This window comes from Trachurus trachurus, assembly GCF_905171665.1.
Source record: "Trachurus trachurus genome assembly, chromosome: 22".
Taxonomy (NCBI): Eukaryota; Metazoa; Chordata; class Actinopteri; order Carangiformes; family Carangidae; genus Trachurus; species Trachurus trachurus.
The window spans coordinates 173615-192991 of record NC_139907.1 but is presented as its reverse complement, the minus strand read 5'-3'; the positions used below and the strand labels follow the sequence as shown (position 1 = coordinate 192991).

General features: G+C 43.0%; 1 protein-coding gene across 1 annotated transcript in view; it reads right to left on the bottom strand.

The window, feature by feature from the left end:
- The window catches only part of LOC311005879 (uncharacterized protein), a gene marked incomplete at its 3' end in the record, with an annotated part of 73443 nt that overhangs the window by 19419 nt on the left and 34647 nt on the right, over positions 1–19377 (bottom strand). The window contains 8 exon segments of the mRNA XM_083998486.1: positions 5999–6172; positions 6263–6436; positions 7908–8081; positions 8235–8408; positions 8678–10475; positions 10578–10803; positions 10964–11032; positions 11269–11341. Coding sequence (XP_083854612.1) covers positions 5999–6172; positions 6263–6436; positions 7908–8081; positions 8235–8408; positions 8678–10475; positions 10578–10803; positions 10964–11032; positions 11269–11341 — 2862 coding nt within the window.

Sequence of the window (19377 nt, the reverse complement as noted above, 5' to 3'; positions counted from 1 at the left end):
TTTCACTTGTTTGTACGTAGAACTTCTTCAAACACTCAAACTGTCTTTAGCAGAAGTAGGTGTGTATGAACCATCTGTACCACTGCAACATACAGTCCTTACTATTGATGCTGAGCCATCTAACCCTAATCCATGGAGACGTCATGAGACATGATATAAAATTGTCATAAAAAGGTTCATCATTTGTAAACTGATTAATTCAGTTTGACATTAACTAGAGATAAGAAAATGTCCAATGAAGCACAGCCTTCCTCTGTGATCAGACATCCTGTCAGACTGAACACACACACACACACACACACACACACACACACACACACACACACACACACACACACACACACACACACACACACACACACACACACACACACACACACACACACACACACACACACACACACACACACACACAGAGGCTCTGTCCTCCTCACACTCACCCTGGCCCCTCAGTTTCTCACCCAACCTGCCCGTACCATACACATTCACAGTCAGTCAGAAATCACAGAACTTAAAACATCATAACAAGAACTGCGGGGTCGCTACAATATTTTGAACAATGAGTCCCATTGCTACGTGGCACCACTGTTTGTAGAGCCTGGTTCAGGGGTGCCAACCCCCCCCCCCCCCCCCCCCCCCCCCCCCACTCCACCCATGGGCAAAACATAAATCGGCGCCCATGATCTCAGTCAATATGAACTCCTCTGCTGCTTCCGGGCAGAAAGTGGGAGGTCGGATTAATGGACGCAAAAATATAGAAATGTGTGGTCGGAGAAATGGGAAGTCGGACTTTGGGGTTGTCGGAGGAATGGGAAGTCGGACTAATGGGAGCAAAAATATAGAAATGTATGGTCGGAGAAATGGGTAGTTGGAGAAATAGGAAGTCGGAGAAATGGGAAGTCGGACTGACGTCAACAGTGGACAGCTCGTAATTTCCCTTTTACCTGTTTTTACACCAACATTCACCTGTACATCCTGGGTTTATTGTGTGTCAATGCCAGAAGGTGAGTTTATGTTGTTTTACTGTCCAAGTCGAATGTTACGTTGTGTTAATGTGTATTGTTTATCTGCTAATGCTATCTCATGCTGTTGTGATAGTCAGCTAATTAGCTAATTCTCACCGTGTTTCTGTGAGCCTCGTGTGAGGTGATTGTTTACAATACATAAGTCATTCATCATATGTTTAATTACTGAATACAGTCCTTTATATCCAGAGTTATATTATTATGTACATCATGTATGGCGTGTGCTGTACTGATTGTGTTTTGTATCTTTATTATAGAACCACATCCAAATAAATCCACCACAAACTGGACATCAATGAGTCATATTCTACTGAATCTCAAAAATCTGGTGTAGAGAGGGTAAACTGTATGTGGAAATATCCAGGGGAGCAATTTACATGAAAACATTTTTTTCTTTTTCACTTGTTTGAACTGCTTCAAACACTCAAACAAACTGTCTTCAGCAGGAGTACATGTGTCTGTACTGTCTCTACCATAGTAACATAGTATTGATGCTGGGCCATCTCCATGGAGACGTCATGAGACATGATGTAAAACTGTCATAAAAAGGTTCATCATTTGTAAACTGATTCATTCAGTTCGACATTTACTAGAGATAAGAAATGTCCAATGAAGCACAGCATTCCTCTGTGATCAGACATCCTGACAGACTTAACACACACAACAACACACAGGAACCCTCTGTCAACACAGAGTGTGCTAACCCACACACTATTCGGCAACACACAACGTCCACTCAAGAATAGACTATTATTTCGTAAATATGGAGGATAGACATAGAGTGACTGAGTGTACGATTGGAGGTGCAGATATATCAGATCATAATGGGCTATTTCTAAAAATAAATCTAAATGCCAGGAGAAGACAAACAATCTGGAGATTAAATGTAGGAATACTAAACAATAAAGGACTGGTGAAAGATCTGAAGGAAGATATTAGACAATATATGGAGGAAAATAACACGGGAGAAATAAGCCCACACATTATTTGGGATGCTTTAAAAGTGGTTGTTCGGGGAAAGATAATAGCTAGAACCACATTATTAAAAAAATTAAGAAGAGAGGCATATTTAAATCACTCTCTAACATTGAGAGAACTAGAGCAAAAATACCAAAAGACAAATGACCCTAAAATAAAGAAACAAATCAAGGAAACCAAAATGAAGATAACTGAATTACAACTAGATGAATATGGCAAGAAGAACACATATTTGAAGCAAAACTATTACGAGATTGGCCCCAGAGCGACCAAACTTTTAGCCAAACGTATCCGAAAACAACAAGCACTGAATACCAATGAGCTAATACGCGAACCAGAGGGCATAGAGAAAATATTCAAGGGGTTCTATAAAAAATTATATACGCAGCCACCTGCAGCAAATGAGGAGGAAGTAAGACATTTTTTGGAACAATTAGATTTACCATCAATTGGCTCTAGACAAAATGAAAGATTAACAGCAGATATTACAAGAGAAGAGATTATTCAAGCAATAAACTCATTGAAAAATAACAAATCTCCAGGGAGCGATGGTTACCCTGCAGAATGGTACAAGCTTTTTAAAACAGAGCTGATACCAGCACTCCAGGCCTCCTTTAACTGGACTCTGAAAGAAAAGAAAATACCTCTAACATGGACAGAGGCAATTATTTCAGTAATTTTAAAACCAGGCAAAGATAAAGACAGATGTGAAAGTTACAGACCGATCTCAATACTAAATATAGATTATAAAATATATACATCCATTATCTCCAAAAGAATAAATACATTTATAGCAGAATTAATAGATGAGGTCAAACACAGGACAATATTCAAAGAACTTTACAAATAATCAGCCAAGCACAAAAAAGAAAACAAAGTACTGTGCTAGTTAGTATCGATGCGGAAAAAGCATTTGACTGCGTAAATTGGACATTTCTCTATCTAGTGCTAGAACGATTTGGTTTCAATAACAAATCTGTACACCTAATTAAATCACTATACCAAAAGCCTTCGGCTAGAATAAAAATTAATGGAAATTTGACAGGAAAAATATTATTAGAAAGATCAACCAGACAAGGTTGTTGTCTGTCGCAGACTCTATTCGCGATATTTATAGAACCTCTGGCTCAAGCAGTTCGACAAAATAAAGAAATTAAAGGTGTCATAATTAAAGATGTAGAACATAAAATCGGGCTTTTTGCTGATGACATAATAGCTTTCCTCGAGCAACCGAACACCACACTCCCTAATCTGATGAAGCTACTAGAACTGTATGGGCATTTCTCAGGATATAAAATCAATGTATCTCAAACTCAGATTTTAGCACTCAACTATTACCCATCAAGAGAAATTAAGGAAACATACAAATTTAATTGGAACTTAAAAGCAATCAAATATTTGGGTGTCATGATTACTAAAAACCTTTCAGAGCTATACAGTGCAAATTATAAAACTTTAAAACAAGAAATACAGAAAGATATAACAAGATGGTCTACCCTACCACTGGACTTTAATTCAAGAATTGATATAGTTAAACTAAATATATTACCCAGATTTCTATACATGTTTCAATCCCTGCCAATAGATATCCCCCAAGGCCAATTTGTAGGATGGGATAGAATGATCTCCAGATTTGTTTGGGGGGGCAAAAAGCCTAGAGTCAGATACAAAACGCTCCAGCTCCCTAAAGAAAAGGGAGGAATGGGACTTCCGAATCTAAGGGAGTATTTCTTCGCTGCTCAATTGAGACCTGTATATTGCTGGTGTAAGTCAGAATTTAGAGCAAAATGGAAAGATATAGAGAAAGAAGTAAACCAAATTCCAATTCAAAATATGATTGGTGATAACCAGTTATATAAGGAGCTTAAAATTAATATGGATCCAATTACAGTACACACGTTAGATATATGGTTTAAAATACTGAAAATGTACAAGATTCAGAATGATGCAAAAATATTAAAATGGATAGTTTACGACAGCAATTTCAATCCAGCAAAATATGATCCGAGATTTTTACAATGGACAGAAAAGGGAATAACTGCTTGGTGTATGTTAGAAAACAAAGGGGAGCTGATGAGTTTTGCAAAACTAAGGGAAAGGTACGAGTTGGATATGTGTGAACTCTTCAGATATTATCAAGTAAGGGACTACTATAAAAAGGAGATCAAGTCAGATTCCTCCAGGGAAGTGAATGATGTCATCCGAATTTTAGTAAAAGCATATCAGGAAAGCAACATAAGAATAATTTCATCATTATATCAAGGATTGAACAATAACAATAAGCATTCAACTACATATATTAAGATGAAGTGGGAGGAAGAACTTAATTTAGAAATTTCAAATGAGGAATGGCACGAAATGTGGAAGGTACATCACTCAACCACTTATTCACGAATCTGGAGAGAGTTCGCATGGAAGAATCTAATCCGCTTTTTTATTACACCGAAAATGAAAAGTAGACAGCTATGCAGTCGTCAAAAGTGTTGGCGGGAATGTGGATCTTTTGATGTAGACCATTCTCATGTTTTTTGGAATTGTCAAAAAATAACTGTATTTTGGGAAATAGTAAGTAAGGAGCTACGGAAAATATTAGGATATGGTGTGTCGAAGACCAGTTCAGTGCTTTATCTATGTAAATTTTCAGATGAGACCATTAACACTAGTGATGGCTATTTGATCAAAATACTGCTGGTAGCAGGCAAGAAAGCCATCACTAGAAACTGGGGAAAAGAAACAACACCAACGAAAGATCAGTGGCTGTCAATTGTGGAAGAAATATTTCTAATGGAAAAACTGACACACATACTGAGGCTACAAGAAGCTCAACTGGACAAGAAATGGGAGAAATGGACACTATACAAGACTCAAGACAGTATCGGACAGGAACAGTAACTGATGAATACTCTAACCCACAAGATAGTAAGAACAAGTTGTATTCCCAGGCAGCTTTTGTTGTATTTGATTGTATTTGTATTTACTTATGTTGATTTGTCAATAAAAATTTAAGTGACAAAAAAGAAAATGAACTAAGGGGCCGTCCACACGAAGCCGGGTATTTTTGAAACCGTGTGTTTCTCTACACGGTTTGGCCTTTCGTCCACACGTAACCGCAGTTGTCGGCTCCTAAACCAAAGTTTTCTGTAACCGGAGTCCAGGGTGAACTTTTTCTAAAACTCCGGTTTCAGCTTCATGTGTGGACAGGAAAACCAGACATTTTTCACAAAGCCCCGCCCCCCTTAGTTACTGTTGCTAGCACGTCAAGCTTCTCGACGCTGACCCATGGATCATCATGCGCTGACCGCTTGGACGCATATGAGTGGACTATTATGGCTACTGTGAATATCAATAATCACTAAACATGCGGACACTAATACAAAATCGCGTGGTCACCATATGTAAACATAATGTTGATATGGCGAAAATAGACTTTTATCAAATAGTAAATTGCGGTCACTTCCCCACTGTTTAGCTTCCTCCCGTCCTTACATTTTTTTCAAAGAAGCCTTTCAGAATCAATCAGTGGATCGATGGATTATCGTTATGATGTGTGTATTTGTGTATTTTCGTATCTGTCATAAACAAGAGATTACGGCGGGGTGTGTTAGTAGCGTGGACTCGTCTCGCGGTGCCGGTCAGTTTGAGCCTCCACTCTCTCTGTACAAGTTACAGCTGCTTTCCTGTTAGGAGTGACATCGCCACCTACTGCTTTGGAATGCACATGACATTGTTTGAGACGGATTTGCAGTCTCATGTGGACGGAGTTATTTTTTATCACACCGGTGGTGTGGACGCAAAAAAAATTTTAACCGGGGTCCATAAAAGTTTGGTTTCAAAAATACCCGTGTTCGTGTGGACTAGGCCTAATTTTGGATATTGGTTCCATTTTTTAAACAAGACTGACAGACTGAACACACACAACAACACACAGGAACCCTCTGTCAACACCTGCTGCTGTGTTCAAGTGTCATCAGATAAACAGCTGGGTGGATCCTCACCTGAGAGTCTCCAGTCTACAGTGTGGACTCTCCAGTCCAGCAGACAGCAGCTTCACTCCTGAGTCCTGCAGGTTGTTGTTACTCAGGTCCAGCTCTCTCAGATGGGAGGGGTTGGAGCTCAGAGCTGAGGCCAGAGAAGCACAGCTTTCCTCTGAGACCAGACATCCTGACAGACTGAACACACACAACAACACACAGGAACTCTGTCAACACCTGCTGCTGTGTTCAACGTGTCATCAGATAAACAGTCTGATGGTTTCCCACCTGAGAGTCTCCAGTCTACAGTGTGGACTCTCCAGTCCACCAGACAGCAGCTTCACTCCTGAGTCCTGCAGGTTGTTGTTACTCAGGTCCAGGTGTCTCAGACTAGAGGACTGGGAGCTGAGGACTGAGGACAAAGCTTCACAGCTTCTCTCTGAGATGTTACAGCTGCTCAGTCTGAAGAAGAATTCAAGGAAAAAATACTCACATCTGTGTTTGTGTCAGTTCACAGTTCAAGAACTAGTTAAAAGTTCAGTTCATACAGATGAAAATGAACAAATTTTTGTCCATTAGTTGCATTTTTAAAATAGATGTTCTCCTTCTACCTTCAGCCCCAAATCATCGCCACAAACAAACTATATGAATTAATTGACCAGAAGAACTGAAGACATGACATACATTTCCAACTAAAAAAAAAATGTTGAGTTTGAGAAAACATTTTACCACTTAAAGAGGAACTAAACCCCTAAACCACTTTTTTCTGCTGAAAACAAATATATTTGGGTATAAGGTAGTGTTGTCGGTTGATTCTGGTCCAACTTTTGACATTTTAGTCAAAATATTTCAATTTGGTGTATTTTGTAGTAAAAATGTAGAGTGACTGCCCTCTATGGGTTGAAACACGGCTATTACAATCGAATTTTTCTATTGGCTGAGATCGAGGCAGATGACGTTTTGGAGGCAGCTTTCGTCACCGGCCACCAGCTCCCCGACCAATCAGCACCGGCTGCTGCCTGCGGCTAATGGTTGCTAGGCGCTCTAGCTGCTCCGCTGCGGCTAACGGCTGCTAACAGCTGCCTGAATGGGAATCGTTAGTGCTGCCGGCGCTAACGAGCCGTTAACGAGCTAACGAGCCGGCGGATCAGCTGTAGATGCTGTGTCACGGCTCTGGCGTCCTCTCCTAGTAGTGTCCGCGCTACTAGTGCTGAGTCGCTCGTTAGTAGCTCGTTAGCGCTAGCAGAAGTGTCGATGTGTGTTTATTACTTTTTTTTCTCTTTTGTGTGATTTCGCGGGTGTGAATGGGGCGCAGGGGGGGGGGGGGGGAGGGGGATCGGAGAGTGCTCCTGAGTCCCGCCCATAATCAAGGCATTTTTTGAATTTCAAGCTTAGAGCACGTCATCCAAAACTGAGGGGTTTAGTTGCTCTTTAAACAATGAGTCATATTCTACTGAATCTCAAAAATCTGGTGTAGAGAAGGCAAACTGTATGGGCTCAATATACATGAAAACATGTTTTTTTCTTTTTCACTTGTTTGTACGTAGAACTGCTTCAAACACTTAAACAAACTGTCACCAGACATAGCATGTTACTATTTCTACTACTCTGATGAACATGTACTTCATCAGAGAAGTACATGTGTCTGTAACATCTGTACCACAGCAACATACAGTACTATTGATACTGAGCCGTCTCCTTGGAGACATCATGAGACATGATGTAAAATTGTTATAAAAAGGTTCATCATTTGTAAACTGATTTATTCAGTTCGACATTCACTAGCGACAAGAAAATGTCCAATGAAGCACAGCCTTCCACTGTGATCAGACATCCTGACAGACTGAACACACACAACAACACACAGGAATTCTGTCAACACCTGCTGCTGTGTTCAACGTGTCATCAGATAAACAGCTGGATGGATCCTCACCTGAGAGTCTCCAGTCTACAGTCTGGATCCTCCAGTCCACCAGACAACAGCTTCACTCCTGAGTCCTGCAGGTTGTTGTTACTCAGGTCCAGCTCTCTCAGATGGGAGGGGTTGGAGCTCAGAGCTGAGGCCAGAGAAGCACAGCCTTCCTCTGTGATCAGACATCCTGACAGACTGAACACACACAACAACACACAGGAACTCTGTCAACACCTGCTGCTGTGTTCAAGTGTCATCAGATAAACAGCTGGATGGATCCTCACCTGAGAGTCTCCAGTCTACAGTGTGGACTCACCTGAGAGTCTCCAGTCTACAGTGTGGACTCACCTGAGAGTCTCCAGTCTACAGTGTGGACTCTCCAGTCCACCACACAGCAGCTTCACTCCTGAGTCCTGCAGGTCGTTGTTACTCAGGTACAGCTCTCTCAGACTAGAGGACTGGGAGCTGAGGACTGAGGACAGAGCTTCACAGCTTCTCTCTGAGATGTTACAGCTGCTCAGTCTGAAGAGATGATCATGAGGAATTAAAGAAGAAATTAATGTATGTTCTGCCCTGTTGAAAACAGAGAAGTGTCTATATGATACATATGTCCAACTATCTTAGACTTAGACTTTTATTTAATTGATCCCAAGGGAAATTCAAGTATCCAGTAGTGCAGACATTCAAATAATTAAAGGGCATAAAAAAGTAATATAACACAAGGATTAGAAAATATACACTATATACATCCATATGTATATGTAGCTATGTACATCCATTTCTACACTTACAGAGCTTTGTTAGAGGCTTTGACCACTGGCAGCAGCCTCAGAAGAGCCTCCTCTGAAGCAGAGTATTTCTTCAGGTCAAACTCGTTCAGATCTTCTTCTGATGACAGTAAGATGAAGACCAGAGCCGACCACTGACCAGGAGACAGATAACCTGTGGAGAGACGTCCTGATCTCAGGGACTGTTGGATCTCCTTCACTAGAGAACGATCATTCAGTTCATTCAGACAGTGGAACAGGTTGATGCTTTTCTCTGCAGAGGGAGTCTCTTCAATCTTCTTCTTGATGTAATGGACTGTTTTCTTATTTAACCGTGAGTCACTTCCTGTCTGAGTCATCAGACCTCGTAGGAGAGTCTGATTGGTCTTCAGTGAAAGACCCAGGAGGAAGCGGAGGAACAAGTCCAGGTGTCCATTTGGACTCTGTAAGGCCTCGTCCACAGCGCTCTGGTAGAAATGTGTTGATTTGTCTCCAAACACTTGAGACCACCTGGATGTTGTTTGTTGTTGTGACATCAGGTTGAGTCCAGAGTTGATGAAGGTCAGATGGACATGAAGAGCAGCCAGAAACTCCTGAACACTCAGATGGACGAAGCAGAACACCTTGTCCTGGTACAGACCTCTCTCCTCTTTAAAGATCTGTGTGAACACTCCTGAGTACATTGAGGCTGCTCTGATATCGATGCCACACTCTGTCAGGTCTGATTCATAGAAGATCAGGTTTCCTTTCTGCAGCTGCTCAAAAGCCAGTTTTCCCAGAGACTCGATCATCTTCCTGCTCTCTGGACTCCAGTGTGGATCTGTCTCAGCTCCTCCATCATACTTGACCTTCTTCAGTTTTAGATGAACCACCAGGAAGTGGATATACATCTCAGTCAGGGTGGTGGGCAGCTCTCCTCCCTCTCTGGTCTTCAACAGCTCCTCCAGAACTGTAGCAGTGATCCAGCAGAAGACTGGGATGTGGCACATGATGTAGAGGCTTCGTGAGGTCTTGATGTGGGAGATGATCTCTCTGGCCTGCTTCTTATCTCTGAACCTCTTCCTGAAGTACTTCTTCTTTTGTGGGTCAGTGAACCCTCTGACCTCTGTCACCATGTCAACACACTGAGGAGGGATCTGATTGGCTGCTGCAGGTCGTGTGGTTATCCAGAGGCGAGCAGAGGGAAGCAGGTTCCCCCTGATGAGGTTGGTCAGCAGCACGTTGACTGAGGTGGACTCTGTCACATCAGTCAGGATCTCAGTGTTGTGGAAGTCCAGAGGAAGTCGACACTCGTCCAGACCGTCAAAGATGAAGACGACCTGGAACTGATCAAACCTGCAGATTCCTGCTTCTTTGGTTTCAGAGAAGAAGTGATGAACAAGTTCCACCAAGCTGAACCTTTTCTCTTTCAGCACATTCAGCTGTCTGAAGGTGAAGGGAAATATGAAGTGTATGTCCTGGTTGGTTTTGTCTTCAGCCCAGTCCAGAGTGAACTTCTGTGTTAAGACTGTTTTCCCAATGCCAGCCACTCCCTTTGTCATCACTCTTCTGATTGGTCGGTCTCTTCCAGGTGGGGCTTTAAAGATGTCTTCTTGTCTGATGGTTGTTTCTGGTCTGTCTGGTTTCCTGGACGCTGTTTCAATCTGTCTGACCTCATGTTCATCATTGACCTCTCCAGCCCCTCCCTCTGTGATGTAGAGCTCTGTGTAGATCTGGTTCAGAAGGGTTGGGTTTCCTGCTTTAGAGATCCCCTCAAACACACACTGGAACTTATTCTTCAGGGCAGACTTGAGTTTACGTCGACAAACTGGAGCAAAATATTCTGAATAAAAACATAAGAAACAAGATCAATAAGAAAATATAACATTTAAATTCCTCTAAATAATGACTTTATCATGTTAAATCTTTAGAGAAATCCCCTTACTGCTCTGCAGACACTCAGCCAGCTCCTCCTGCTTCATCCTCCTCAGGAAGTTCACTGTGATCTTCACTAATGCCTCTCTGCTGCTCCTCTGCTCTTCATCCTCACCGTCCACCACCTCCTCATCCTCCCTCTGACTCCCTGAGCATTCTGGGTAATCTGGACTCAGAGCCTTGTGGATCTTCTTCAGCTCGTTCTTGACAAAAGTGACCATGTTCTCCTCCAGCAGCTGGAACAGAAACTCTATGAGTGACAGCATCAAACTAAAACCATGGAGCCAAACATCAGATCCATGTTGGACAGACTGACAATCCACTGGTGTCAAAGTGCAGCATGGAGATGATGGTGAACACAACAGATGTAACAGCAGCTGTTGGACATGTCCTCACCATAAATATGGAGTCCAGGTGTGTTTGATGCTGCTGGGCAGACTGACCACTGGGAACCTCTGAGCTCTCCTGGTCCACTCTGTGGAGGAATCAGTGTCAAGTCAACATCAGGACAGAGAGATAATACAAGATGGACTTTATATGTCCCCTGAGGACGTTCACAACAGACAGAGACACTTTGGTTTCAGACCTGGTCCAACAACACGTCATACAAACTGGTTCTTTTCTACAATAACCTGAGTCTGACTGTCAGTTACAGCTTACATCTGATCAGCTGATCCACCTCCTCCTTTAAAGTAAATGACCTCATCCTTTGACACGTCGCTCTTTAAAGACAGACAGCTGGGTTCAGGAGAGTCTGGTCTCTGCTGCTGGATCCTGAAACAACAACACAACTGATAAATGTGCATTTTGGAGAAAAACTGATGAAAAATATCTTCAAACTTTTAATAAACATGATAATTGACTTTTAGAGAGAAAAGTCATTCTGACTGTTTTAAATTCTGACCTTCCATCAACAGATCCACTTAAGTTAATAGGACGACCCATGGAGAAGTTGCTCTTCATGGACACACAGCCTGATCCAGGTCCACGTCCAGCAGACTGTGGCTTGTGCTGCTGCTCTGGCCTTGAACACAACACACACAGAGCTTTAAGTGTGAATAATGATGGAGCAGTGATCTGAGTCATGGACAGTTAGAGATGCTCATCTGACCTTTGACCTGTGGTCTGGCTCTTGGTTTTAGAGGGAGGGGCTCCCTCCTCTCTGCCCTCACACTGATCCATGCTGCTGAGCTCACATCCACATCAGCTCACACACACTTTGTAGCTTCACCTGCAGAGGAAACACACATCATTCATCTGCACAGCAGCTCACATGTCCATCATGTCTCCAGCTGCTCCTCCACTGATTGGCTCTTCTCCTCTGCTTCATATCAGTGTCAGCTGAATGCAGTCACACAGCAGTGAGGAAGAGGAAGCTGCCATCAGCTGCTCTACTTCTACTATCAGTCCACTAGATGGCGTCATGAAGCTGCAGCCCAGCAACATGATCCATGGACCACTGTTTCCATCCACTGACACACACAAGGACTGAGATCCACTGAGTTGATGTGACACAGTCTCTGTGTGGACAGTGTCCCTGTAGAAAACCACTGGATCAAGGCAAGGCAAGGCAATTTTATTTGTATAGCCCGTTTTTTTACAAACAGTTTGTCTCAAAGGGCTTCACATGGCATCGTAACAACATCCTCTGTCCTTAGACCCTCACATCCACTGAGGAAAAACTCCATGGAAAACCCTTTTAACAGGGAAAACCAGGAGAAACCTCAGGGTGAGCAACAGAGGAGGGATCCCTCACCCAGGACGGACAGACGTGCAATAGATGTTGTTACAGACAAGAAAACAGTTTACAGTTTGTCACAGAATGTGCGGAATATGGAAATGTTAGCAGGAGTTGATGAAGGCAGTCTCTGCTGAGGGGGGAGGGGGGGGGGGGGCAGGGAGAGGAGAGGAGGAGAGGAGAGGAGAGGAGAGGAGAGGAGAGGAGAGGAGGAGAGAAGAGGAGAGGAGAGGAGAGGAGAGGAGGAGGGGAGGGGAGAGGAGAGGAGAGGAGAGGAGAGGAGAGGAGAGGAGAGGAGGAGGGGAGAGGAGAGGAGAGGAGAGGAGAGGAGAGGAGAGGAGAGGAGAGGAGAGGAGAGGAGAGGAGAGGAGAGGAGAGGAGGAGGGGAGAGGAGAGGAGAGGAGGAGGGGAGAGGAGAGGAGAGGAGAGGAGGAGAGGAGAGGAGAGGAGAGGAGAGGAGAGGAGAGGAGAGGAGGAGGGGAGAGGAGAGGAGAGGAGAGGAGAGGAGGAGAGGGGAGGAGAAGAGAGGAGAGGAGAGGAGAGGAGAGGAGAGGAGGAGAGGAGGGTTAGGGTTTTGGGATGTTGAATTTGATGAGTTTAATGAGGGAAACCAAGAAATTCCATTAGCCTCCATAGCGTAGCTCTGAGCAGCCAGCTGCTGCGCTCCGCCGTACTGAAAATAGCTTACACCTACAATTAAAGGTAATGAACCTACTGCTATGACTATAGCGATTATGGCAATGGGCCAATTTGCCAAAATGTTGAACTATCCCTTTAACATTAACAAATTGAAACCTGTCAGATAAGTATGACTTAAACCATTTCAGGGCGGGCCCTTTAATCCCAATTTCATGATCTAGTCTCTGCAGCAGGATGCTGTGGTCGATGGTGTTGAATGCAGCACTGAGGTCCAAAAGTACAAGAACAGAGACGAGACCTCTGTCTGAAGCTATAAGAAGATCATTAGAGACTTTGACAAGTGCTGTTTCAGTGCTATGGTGTTCTCTGAATCCAGATTGGAAAGCTTCAAAGAGCTCGTTGCTGTGCAGATGTTCATGTAGCTGCTCCAGGACGATCTTCTCAAGGATCTTAGAGATGTAAGGAAGGTTGGATATAGGCCGATAGTTGGCTAGGACATCTGGGTCAAGAGAAGGATCAAACAAGCTACAGCTGATTATTACACACACAACAACTGGGCCAAGACTTATTTCACCTCACAGCTCCACTATCACAACATTCACTCATTTCACTCACACTGGGAATTCAAATAGAGAAAAAAACTCTCCAGGCGCCACTGACACTTATTGTCTCTGTCCATCCATTCATCGTCTGCTCCATCAAACGTCAGAAAATACAGACAAATGATGCATTCAAGTTCCTCTCAGTCTGAGGCCATGTCTATTTCATCACAGCAACAAAGAGACAAAAATATTCAGTTTACAGTCAAATCAAACAGAGAAAACAAGGAAATCTTCAGTTTTGAGCCTAAAATTTCAGCATGAAAAATGTTGATTGAGCAACTGTTGCAGCTCTAAAAGGTTCTTCACAACAATATTGATACTTTTTATCCATTAATCAATAACACAGAGTGTTGTGAAAATACTCAAGGGAAGTACAAGTACCTCACAACTGTACTGCAGTAAATCTACTCAGTTACTTGAAGTGATTGGTATTGATCAGCGATAGTCAACAACATTCAATATTCAGTATAGTCAGCACTGATCAGACTAATATTAACCAATAGACTGTAGTAGCTGTTGAACCAGGAGCCTCTGACTCATTTGATGCAGTGTTCACTGTCTTTCTGAACATCATAGAGCCTTAAAAACCCTGTGAGCCCCTCAGCCCGCCACACTGAGTCCACATCAGTCCTGCAGTGTAAATCTGATGACAGACCACTCACCACAGACAAAGTCCCAGCTGTTCTCCAGCGGCTGTCCAGACGAGCTCAGGCCGCGTTTAGTGGCTCAGACAGCGGGAGAGCAGCGGCTCATCTCCACCTCCTCCACAGGCTGATTCAGGTAAAGCTGCCTCCAGTCATCAGGAAGTGGAGCTGCACACAAAGAACCACTCTGTGTTCAACTACTACTGACCATCCACTGACTCTGCTTCTGCTCTTAATAATAATAATAATAATAAATTTAATTTGTAATGCACTTTTCATCGGCACGATCTCAAAGTGCTCTTCTACCGACAACAACCACACAACATGGAGGACACGGTTCTGTCGGTCCAGACTTTACAGTTACAGCTCTGACTCAGCTACAGGAACATTACAATAACACAACAACAGCAGCAACAACACAACGATAAGCTGAAGAAGAAAGAAGTCAGGTAATGACAGCTGTTAACAAGCAAAACATTAAAACTGTTCACGTTACCTTCACGGGAGAAAATAAAGCTGCGACACAACTGTTGGTTCAAAGTTCAACTTTGAAACTTTAAACTGTGACTCACCTGTTGGACGTGACGCTGTCATCTTACCTGGAGCAATTAATCTGCTGCTCTTTGCTCCATTTCAACTAAACAGGCGAGGAACTCTGCTGTGGCCTGTTTAATGTTTAATGATATAAAGCAGTTGTAAATCTCTAATAAAGATAATCTTATCTGAAAGACCTGATAGTTCCTTATCATCCTGCTAGAACATTTCGCTCCCAATAAGTCTGATAGTGACTCCCAGTATTTTCTAAAAACATACTGGGAGGCTTTACCAGGCTCCTGGCTCCAGGCTACTCTATAACAGACTTTTAGTTAGGACTGGCTCAGGTAACCCTGAACCATGTAATAGCCCCGGTTCCCCTCTTTCCCCCTTTCTTCCTTTTGTGACAAGTAACTACAGGTTGCCATAGTCACAGCTGAATGATGTCATTAGTGTGGTTATTCTTAGCAGTAAGAAGCGTGTACATTCTGTTAGCTGTGGCTAAATAACGTGAGTTTAGCAGCTCATTCTGCAGTAAAACACGGTCAAGTTTCTCCTTTTAAACGTATGTGCATGACAACATGGTGTCAGAAGCGGCCCACTTCATGCTCACAAAGTAAGGAATGGTGAAGCTGGGACCTCCAAAATATTTTGACTTGAATGGCCAATGTGGCACCGGCGCTTCAACCGCTTTCAGGTGGCGTCAAAGTTGGACAAAGAAAGCGGGGAAGTTCAAGTCAACATGCTCCTCTACGCCACCATGGTGAGAGAGGCAGAAGTAGCCTAATTCCTCAAGGTCATGAGACTAAGGTCATGAGACTAAGGTCATGAGACTAAGGTCATGAGACTAAGGTCATGAGACTAAGGTCATGAGACTAAGGTCATGAGACTAAGGACATGAGACTAAGGACATGAGACTAATAGAGACTAAGGTCATGAGACTAAGGTCATGAGACTAAGGTCATGAGACTAATAGAGACTAAGGTCATGAGACTAAGGTCATGAGACTAAGGTCATGAGACTAAGGACATGAGACTAAGGTCATGAGACTAAGGACATGAGACTAAGGACATGAGACTAAGGACATGAGACTAAGGTCATGAGACTAAGGTCATGAGACTAATAGAGACTAAGGACATGAGACTAAGGTCATGAGACTAAGGTCATGAGACTAAGGTCATGAGACTAAGGTCATGAGACTAATAGAGACTAAGGACATGAGACTAAGGTCATGAGACTAAGGTCATGAGACTAAGGACATGAGACTAATAGAGACTAAGGTCATGAGACTAAGGTCATGAGACTAAGGTCATGAGACTAATAGAGACTAAGGTCATGAGACTAAGGTCATGAGACTAAGGTCATGAGACTAAGGACATGAGACTAAGGTCATGAGACTAAGGACATGAGACTAAGGTCATGAGACTAAGGTCATGAGACTAAGGTCATGAGACTAAGGACATGAGACTAAGGTCATGAGACTAAGGACATGAGACTAAGGTCATGAGACTAAGGACATGAGACTAATAGAGACTAAGGACATGAGACTAAGGTCATGAGACTAAGGTCATGAGACTAAGGTCATGAGACTAATAGAGACTAAGGACATGAGACTAAGGTCATGAGACTAAGGTCATGAGACTAAGGTCATGAGACTAAGGTCATGAGACTAAGGTCATGAGACTAAGGTCATGAGACTAAGGTCATGAGACTAAGGACATGAGACTAAGGTCATGAGACTAAGGTCATGAGACTAAGGTCATGAGACTAAGGTCATGAGACTAAGGTCATGAGACTAAGGTCATGAGACTAAGGTCATGAGACTAAGGTCATGAGACTAAGGTCATGAGACTAAGGTCATGAGACTAAGGTCATGAGACTAAGGTCATGAGACTAAGGACATGAGACTAAGGACATGAGACTAAGGTCATGAGACTAAGGTCATGAGACTAAGGTCATGAGACTAAGGTCATGAGACTAAGGACATGAGACTAAGGTCATGAGACTAAGGTCATGAGACTAATAGAGACTAAGGACATGAGACTAAGGTCATGAGACTAAGGTCATGAGACTAAGGTCATGAGACTAATAGAGACTAAGGACATGAGACTAAGGACATGAGACTAAGGTCATGAGACTAAGGTCATGAGACTAAGGTCATGAGACTAAGGTCATGAGACTAAGGACATGAGACTAAGGTCATGAGACTAAGGACATGAGACTAAGGACATGAGACTAATAGAGACTAAGGTCATGAGACTAAGGTCATGAGACTAAGGTCATGAGACTAATAGAGACTAAGGTCATGAGACTAAGGTCATGAGACTAAGGTCATGAGACTAAGGACATGAGACTAAGGTCATGAGACTAAGGACATGAGACTAAGGACATGAGACTAAGGACATGAGACTAAGGTCATGAGACTAAGGACATGAGACTAAGGTCATGAGACTAAGGTCATGAGACTAAGGTCATGAGACTAAGGTCATGAGACTAATAGAGACTAAGGACATGAGACTAAGGTCATGAGACTAAGGTCATGAGACTAAGGACATGAGACTAATAGAGACTAAGGACATGAGACTAAGGTCATGAGACTAAGGTCATGAGACTAAGGTCATGAGACTAATAGAGACTAAGGACATGAGACTAAGGTCATGAGACTAAGGTCATGAGACTAAGGTCATGAGACTAAGGTCATGAGACTAAGGTCATGAGACTAAGGTCATGAGACTAAGGTCATGAGACTAAGGTCATGAGACTAATAGAGACTAAGGACATGAGACTAAGGACATGAGACTAAGGTCATGAGACTAAGGTCATGAGACTAAGGACATGAGACTAAGGACATGAGACTAATAGAGACTAAGGTCATGAGACTAAGGTCATGAGACTAAGGTCATGAGACTAATAGAGACTAAGGTCATGAGACTAAGGTCATGAGACTAAGGTCATGAGACTAAGGTCATGAGACTAATAGAGACTAAGGTCATGAGACTAAGGTCATGAGACTAAGGACATGAGACTAAGGTCATGAGACTAATAGAGACTAAGGTCATGAGACTAAGGTCATGAGACTAAGGTCATGAGACTAATAGAGACTAAGGTCATGAGACTAAGGTCATGAGACTAAGGTCATGAGACTAAGGTCATGAGACTAATAGAGACTAAGGTCATGAGACTAAGGTCATGAGACTAAGGACATGAGACTAAGGACATGAGACTAATAGAGACTAAGGTCATGAGACTAAGGTCATGAGACTAAGGTCATGAGACTAATAGAGACTAAGGTCATGAGACTAAGGTCATGAGACTAAGGTCATGAGACTAAGGTCATGAGACTAATAGAGACTAAGGTCATGAGACTAAGGTCATGAGACTAAGGACATGAGACTAAGGTCATGAGACTAATAGAGACTAAGGTCATGAGACTAAGGTCATAACAGTTTAAACTGTGGTTTGACAACACATTTATTGATGATTTAATTTAAAGGAACCACGGTAGCCTATAAGATCATGTGTAAGATCAAATTAAGTGTTAAAGGCGCTCAGGCAGGTGATTTTGAAATACGATAAAAGTAATCCAGAAATTAGGCTACTATTAGTATTACTTTACTTGAATAATCGAAATGCATTACAGATTACATATTTTGGGACATGTAATCAGTAATCTGTAGGGGATTACATTTTAAAAGAACCCCCCCCCCAACACTGATTATAATATATTCTTGTGTTTGTTCGTTGGTAGGTTTTTTTTTTTTTTTTTTTTGGGGGGGGGGGGTCACCAAGGGATGGTTTCGCCCAGGGCGTAAAACTAGCCAGGACCGTCTCTGCTCTCCTCTCCTCTCCTCTCCTCTCTCCTTCTCTCCTCTCCTCTCCTCTCCTCTCCTCTCCTCTCCTCTCCTCAGTATATTTTTGAACTGTCATTTTCTGTTGTACTTTGTAGTTTGGCCTTGGTGTCTCCACTCTCTCGGTGTTTCCGCAGATCCACCGGAGCTCCATCTCTCTGCACCAGCCGCCGCCTGCATCGCCCCCCTCCCACCCCTTCCCCTGCTGTTAGACCGGCCTCCCCTCCCTTCCCATGGTCCAGTCTACCACCCAGTCCTCCCATCGAGCTGACCGGCTCTCCCCCCCCCCCCCCCCCAACAGAGACTGCCCTCATCAACCCCTGCTAACATTTCCATATTTCGCACATTCTGTGACAAACTGTAAACTGTTTCTTGTCTGTAACAACATCTATTGCACGTCTGTCCGTCCTGGGTGAGGGATCCCTCCTCTGTTGCTCACCCTGAGCTTTCTCCTGGTTTTCCCTGTTAAAAGGGTTTTCCATGGAGTTTTTCCTCAGTCGATGTGAGGGTCTAAGGACAGAGGATGTTGTTACGATGCCATGTAAAGCCCTTTGAGACAAACTGTTTGTAAAAACGGGCTATACAAATAAAATTGCCTTGCCTTGCCTTGCCTTGCCTTGTTTTACGTTATTAAAAGGAAATTATACAACGTATACCATGTACATTTATCTTGCTTTTGTATATCATAGAAAAATACATTCTTTTTCCACTGTCACTCATTTTGTTCAGGTCAAATTTGATACAATGATCGAGCCATTGGATTTGTAATCATAAGAAATGTGCACTGGAGGTTTGTGTGGAGTAT